Here is a 7,080-nt window from a genome sequence, read left to right as displayed (position 1 = left end):
AATGACACACGGTGTGCACATTCCACCTCACCAGAAATATAAAAAAAAAAATTAAAAAAAGAAGAAAAAAAAAAACAAAACCACACAACAACATTATAATAATAATATAATTTTTTTTTTACATTTTATATAAAAGTGTATATACACACACACATATACACAGTGTATATTATACATATGTGTGTGTATACATAATTATATTATATACACACACAATTCAGGCTAAAATGATAATCGCAATTTTTTTTTGTTGCTAAGAATAAAGATCACGATTCTCTCTCGGCATAATACATTTCACAATTCATTAACCAATTAAAGGACAAGGCCTATTTTTTAAACTTGTTGTTTACAAGTTAAAATCAGGTTTATTTGCTAGAAAATTACTTAGAACCCCCAAACACTAACAATATATATATATATTTTTTTTATTATTATTAATATTAGAGCTGGGCGATTTTCTCTCAAAAAAAAAAAAATCTCGATTCAATTTTTTTTTTTTTTTTGTGGACACTGCGCCAGTCCTAAGGAGCTGCGGCCAGGAGCTTTTAGGCGAGGCCGCGGCCTCACCTAAAAACACCTGCCCGCAGCTCCTCAGGACCGGCGCGGTGTCAGCGAGGGTCCTGGTGAAAAAAAAAAAAAAAAATCAATTTGCTGAAATTTTGAATCAACTTGACCTCCCAACTTGATTCAAGATTTAAATCTATTTTTTCCCCAGCCCTAAATTATAATATAAATATATATATATATATATATATATATATATATATATATATATACACACACACACACACACACACATACATACACTTTATATATATATTTTTTTTCAGATACCCTAGAGAATAAAATGGCGGTCATTGCAATACTTTATGTCACACCGTATTTGCGCAGTGGTCCTACAAACGCTATTTTTTTGGGGGGGAAAAAAATACATTTTTAAATAACAAAAAAAGAAAAAAAAAAAAAAAACAGTTAAGTTAGCCCAATTTGTTTATTTTTTTTTATTGTGAAAGATGATGTTACGCTGAGTAAATTGATACCCAACATGTCACGCTTCAAATTTGCGCCCCGTTCGTGGAATGGCGACAAACTTTGACGCTTAAAAACCTCCATAGGTGATGTTTAAATGTTTCTACAGGTTACCAGTTTTGAGTTACAGAGGAGGTCTAGGGCTAGAATTATTGCTCTCGCTCTAACGATCGCGGTGATATCTCACATGTGTGGTTTAAACACCGTTTGCATATGTGGGTGTGACTTACGTATTCGTTCGCTTCTGCACACAAAAAAAAAAAAAAAAGAGATTGTGTCACTTTTATTCCTATTACGGTACAAGGAATGTAATCATCCCTTGTAATAGAAAAAAAAAAGAATGACAGGTCCTCTTAAATATGAGATCTGGGGGGTCAAAAAGAACCTCAGATCTCATAGTTACACTAAAATGCAATTAAAAAAAAAAAATAAATAAATGTCTTTTTTTCCAATAAAAAAAATTTCCCCTTTAAGGTCATTGGGCTTAAGTGATGTTTGACGTCGCTTCCGTCATCCAATGATATGGAGACAAGTGGGAGGGGCCATCATTCCCTCCCTCCACTTCCAGCCTCTGAGGGGAGAACATTGGATCATCTCCGCTGCTATGGTAAGCGGGGAGGAGCCTGTCATACCCATCCACATGGGTGGAGCCTGTCATACCCATCCACATGGGTGGAGCCTGTCATACCCATCCACATGGGTGGAGCCTGTCATACCCATCCACATGGGTGGAGCCTGTCATACCCATCCACATGGGTGGAGCCTGTCATACCCATCCACATGGGTGGAGCCTGTCATACCCATCCACATGGGTGGAGCCTGTGATACTTATGTACCTGGGATTTTTTTAATTTGCAATAAATTTGCAAAGATTTCAAACTTCTTTCACGTTGTCATTATGGGGGATTGTTTGTAGAATTTTGAGGGAAATATTGAATTTAATCCATTTTGGAATGGGGCTGTAACATAACAAAATGTGGAAAAAGTGAAGTGCTGTGAATACTTTTGCGGATGCACTGTACATCTTGCCCCCCCATATCTGATTTTTTTAGAATTTTCCCATCTACTTTCCATCCGCTATCGTCCAATGACATCAATGATAAAAACTAGACCAAAATCTTGCTCATAGTAACCAATCACAGAAGGGAATAGATCTCCCTCATAGGAAGGAACCACGACCCATTTTCATAATTAATCTCCAAAATTGTATCAGATAATAAAAGTATCTCTTTTCTTACAACCCCCAAAAAAGTTCTCCTGCTTTATTTTTAGAGGATGGACTCACCCATGAATGGAAGGATCTACCCCTCCCCCTCCCCCCGACTATCTATATCTCCCGGCATCTAAAATCAGAGACAGCGGCTTTTCCTGGAGAACGGCGCTCAGCACGTTGCATCATCCAGGCGGGGAGCTAAATGAAGCACCCCCTCCCCCCCCCCCCCCCCCCGACATACCGAAGTTGAAGTAGGCGATGCAGAGTCCGGTCACCGTGTTGAACAGATGGATGTGCGATGGTCGCTTCTTAAAGAGGAAGTGACGCTGGAATAAGGCCAAAGGGTACCCTGTGTGTGGGGGAGGGGGGGAGAAAAAAAAAAAAAGAGGAAGGTGAGGTCATAGTAAGATGATATTGGATGATACAAAATGTTACATAAAAGTTGAGTTTTCACAATCAAACGTCTCCTTCCTGTGTGCGATCGTCCGCAGTACTGACACCGATCGCTGCATGATATCCAATGGAACGGACCGCAGCGCCCCAGACTATCTAACCAATCATGTCTCTCCCAGCAGAGACTCCACCCACCTGGGTAGAGCTACAGCCTCTGGTCCTTACCCATAATGCATCAATGTAACCCCCTCCCAGGGACCCACAATCACTTTACACCCCCCCCCACCCCCGATCCCTCCATCGCCTCTCCCACCTGCCCCTCCCCCTCCCTCCATCGCCTCTCCCACCTGCCCCTCCCCACCCCCGATCCCTCCATCGCCTCTCCCACCTGCCCCTCCCCCTCCCTCCATTGCCTCTCCCACCTGCCCCTCCCCACCCCCGATCCCTCCATCGCCTCTCCCACCCGTCCCCCCCCTCCCAATCCCTCCATCGCCTCTCCCACCTGCCCCTCCCCACCCCCTCCCAATCCCTCCATCGCCTCTCCCACCTGTCCCCCCCTCCCCCTCCCCCTCCCAATCCCTCCATCGCCTCTCCCACCTGCCCCTCCCCACCCCCGATCCCTCCATCGCCTCTCCCACCTGCCCCTCCCCACCCCCGATCCCTCCATCGCCTCTCCCACCTGTCCCCCCCTCCCGATCCCTCCATCGCCTCTCCCACCCGTCCCCCCCTCCCAATCCCTCCATCGCCTCTCCCACCTGTCCCCCCCTCCCAATCCCTCCATCACCTCTCCCACCTGTCCCCCCCTCCCAATCCCTCCATCGCCTCTCCCACCTGTCCCCCCCTCCCAATCCCTCCATCGCCTCTCCCACCTGTCCCCCCCTCCCAATCCCTCCATCGCCTCTCCCACCTGTCCCCCCCATCGCCTCTCCCACCTGTCCCCCCCTCCCCCTCCCAATCCCCTCTCCCACCTGTCCCCCCCTCCCAATCCCTCCATCGCCTCTCCCACCTGTCCCCCCCTCCCCCTCCCAATCCCCTCTCCCACCTGTCCCCCCCTCCCAATCCCTCCATCGCCTCTCCCACCTGTCCCCCCCTCCCAATCCCTCCATCGCCTCTCCCACCTGTCCCCCCCTCCCAATCCCTCCATCGCCTCTCCCACCTGTCCCCCCCTCCCAATCCCTCCATCGCCTCTCCCACCTGTCCCCCCCTCCCAATCCCTCCATCGCCTCTCCCACCTGTCCCCCCCTCCCAATCCCTCCATCGCCTCTCCCACCTGTCCCCCCCTCCCAATCCCTCCATCGCCTCTCCCACCTGTCCCCCCCTCCCAATCCCTCCATCGCCTCTCCCACCTGTCCCCCCCTCCCCCTCCCAATCCCCTCTCCCACCTGTCCCCCCCTCCCAATCCCTCCATCGCCTCTCCCACCTGTCCCCCCCTCCCCCTCCCAATCCCTCCATTGCCTCTCCCACCCGTCCCCCCCCTCCCTCGATCCCTCCATCGCCTCTCCCACCTGTCCCCCCCTCCCCCTCCCAATCCCTCCATTGCCTCTCCCACCCGTCCCCCCCTCCCCCTCCCACCAGTCCCCTCTCCCACCCGCCCCCCCCAATCCCTCCATCACCTCTCCCACCTGTCCCCTCTCCTCCCCCCCCACCCTCGATCCCTCCATCGCCTCTCCCACCCCCGATTCCTCCATCCCCTCTCCCACCTGTCCCCCCCTCCCCCAATCCCTCCATCGTCTCTCCCACCCGTCCCCCCTCCATCACCTCTCCCCCACTCTCCCAATCCCTCCATCGTCTCTCCCACCCGTCCCCCCCCTCCCCCTCCCAATCCCTCCATCGTCTCTCCCACCTGTCCCCTCCCCCCCTCCATCGCCTCTCCCACCTGTCCCCTCCCCCCCATCCCTCCATCGCCTCTCCCACCTGTCCCCCCCCCCTCGATTCCTCCATCACCTCTCCCACCTGCCCCCTCTCAATTGTCTCCTATATCTGTCTGTTCCCCCCCCCCCCCCTCAACCAGTGCAATTCCTTTTTCCTCCAACTGGGTCCCCCACTCCCCCTTCCTGTCTAAAGGCACCCCTTTCTCTCCTACTCCCCCCTCCTCCTCTGTACTTACTTCTCCCTCCACTCCTCCTCCAATCACCCCATTACATCCTTTATTATTTTGTGTATACCCCCCGCCTTTCTCTACCTTTCCCCGCTCCCCTATATTATCCTCTGCCCCCCTTTACCTGGCTGTCCCCCCTTTTCACTTCACCTGTGCCCCCCCCCCTCTTCTTAGTCCCTTCCAGTCCACATCTCCTTCACTCCACTACCAGTCTCCGGACACAATCCCTCTATTCCCCCCCTCCACCTGTGCATCTCCCCTATTGCCCCCCCTCCATCTTCCCTATTGTCCCCCCCCCCTCCACCTGTGCATCTTCCCTATTGTCCCCCCCTCCACCTGTGCATCTCCCCTATTGTCCCCCCCTCCACCTGTGCATCTCCCCTATTGTCCCCCCCCCCTCCACCTGTGCATCTCCCCTATTGTCCCCCCCCCTCCACCTGTGCATCTCCCCTATTGTCCCCCCCCTCCACCTGTGCATCTTCCCTATTGTCCCCCCCCCTCCACCTGTGCATCTTCCCTATTGTCCCCCCCCCTCCACCTGTGCATCTCCCCAATTGTCCCCCCCTCCACCTGTGCATCTCCCCTATTGTCCCCCCCTCCACCTGTGCATCTCCCCTATTGTCCCCCCCTCCACCTGTGCATCTCCCCAATTGTCCCCCCCTCCACCTGTGCATCTCCCCTATTGTCCCCCCCTCCACCTGTGCATCTCCCCAATTGTCCCCCCCTCTGTGTTTCTGATCTCCCCCATTCTTATCCTGCCCCCCCTCCAGTCTTCTCTGGATCTCCCCCCCAATCCCCGGACTTTGCCCCCCCACCACCTGTGTGTCTCCCCTCCCCCCTCCGCTCACCGATGAAGATGGAGAGGATGAGGCGCAGTGCCGGTTCCGAGGCCCCCAGAGCCCCCGCCACCCCGTGCAGCAGAGACCCCGAGGACGCCGCCATCTTCCCGCTCCCCCGCCGGGCCTGACTGCACCGAGTAGCCCCCCACTACCAAGCCACGCCCAGGGCGGGCCCTACCAACCACACTTCCCCGCCCCGCGCCCGCTGGTTGGCTGAAAACGCATGAGGAGTACGGGGTGGGCGGGGCTTGGCTCGTCGTTAGGCTGACAATGTCACCTGTGGGCGGAGATTCGGACGGTACACAGTGACAAGGGGGAGCGGCCTGTTGCTGATTGGCCTTTCTATAGGGAGGGGGGTTACTATCGGTCACCGAGTGCTGATGGGGCAAGAGGTCACGTGGTGCCACATGTAGGGGAAAGGTCACGTGAGAGTTATTAAAGATATCTTTATATTAATCATCAATATACAGAGATCAATATATATATATTCTATATACAGGGATCAATATATTCTATATACAGGGATCAATATATATATTCTATATACAGGGATCAATATATATATATATATATTCTATATACAGGGATCAATATATTCTATATACAGGGATCAATATATTCTATATACAGGGATCAATATATATATTCTATATACAGGGATCAATATATATATATTCTATATACAGGGATCAATATATTCTATATACAGGGATCAATATATTTATATCTTCTATATACAGAGATCAATATATATATATTCTATATACAGGCATCAATATATATATTCTATATACAGGGATCAATATATATATTCTATTATTATTATTATTATTCAGGATTTATATAGCGCCAACAGTTTACGCAGCGCTTTACAATATAAAAGGGAGACAATAGAGTTATAATACAATACAAGAGGATTAAGAGGGCCCTGCTCAGAAGAGCTTACAATCTAATAGGGTGGGGCAGGTGGTACAAGAGGTTGTAACTGTGGGGAATTCTATATATACAGGGATCAATATATATATTCTCTTTACAGGGATCAATATATATATTCTATATACAGGGATAAATTAACTTCTATTACTATAGTGACTCCTCCTATATATTATTATGTGCCCCCCTCCCCCTCCCCCCATCTATCTGTATGGTACAAATCTCTGGATACAAAAATACAATCATAACAAGAAACAATGTAACGAGTCAGGGGTTTTCTGTTACTTTTTAAATTATTTTTATTGTTCTCTTTACTTTTTATACTTTCTGCTATTATATTTCTGTATATTTGAGTTACTTTTACAAGTTTTGAATCTGAGGTGGGGGAGGGGTTACATTCTCTGTATATTGCTATCAGTTTTTTTTGTCCCAGCAACACCCGTTCCCTCATCTTCTGTCCCAGTGACACCCGTTCCCTCATCTTCTGTCCCAGTGACACCCGTTCCCTCATCTTCTGTCCCAGTGACACCCGTTCCCTCATCTTCTGTCCCAGTGACACCCATTCCCTCATATTC

The 7,080-nt window shown here is 50.0% G+C and overlaps 1 protein-coding gene across 1 annotated transcript in view; it reads right to left on the bottom strand.

The window, feature by feature from the left end:
* The window catches only part of LPCAT3 (lysophosphatidylcholine acyltransferase 3), a 173,708-nt gene extending 167,950 nt beyond the window's left edge, over window positions 1-5,758 (bottom strand). Inside the window, 2 exon segments of the mRNA XM_073595444.1 lie at window positions 2,484-2,591; window positions 5,582-5,758. Of these exon segments, the coding sequence (XP_073451545.1) occupies window positions 2,484-2,591; window positions 5,582-5,675 (202 nt within the window). The 5' untranslated portion in view covers window positions 5,676-5,758.
* Window positions 5,759-7,080: the final 1,322 nt, after the last annotated feature.

This window comes from Aquarana catesbeiana, linkage group LG08 (assembly GCF_042186555.1).
Source record: "Aquarana catesbeiana isolate 2022-GZ linkage group LG08, ASM4218655v1, whole genome shotgun sequence".
Lineage (NCBI taxonomy): Eukaryota > Metazoa > Chordata > Amphibia > Anura > Ranidae > Aquarana > Aquarana catesbeiana.
The sequence above is the reverse complement of the archived record's forward strand: the minus strand, read 5'-3'. Positions and strand labels throughout refer to the sequence as shown.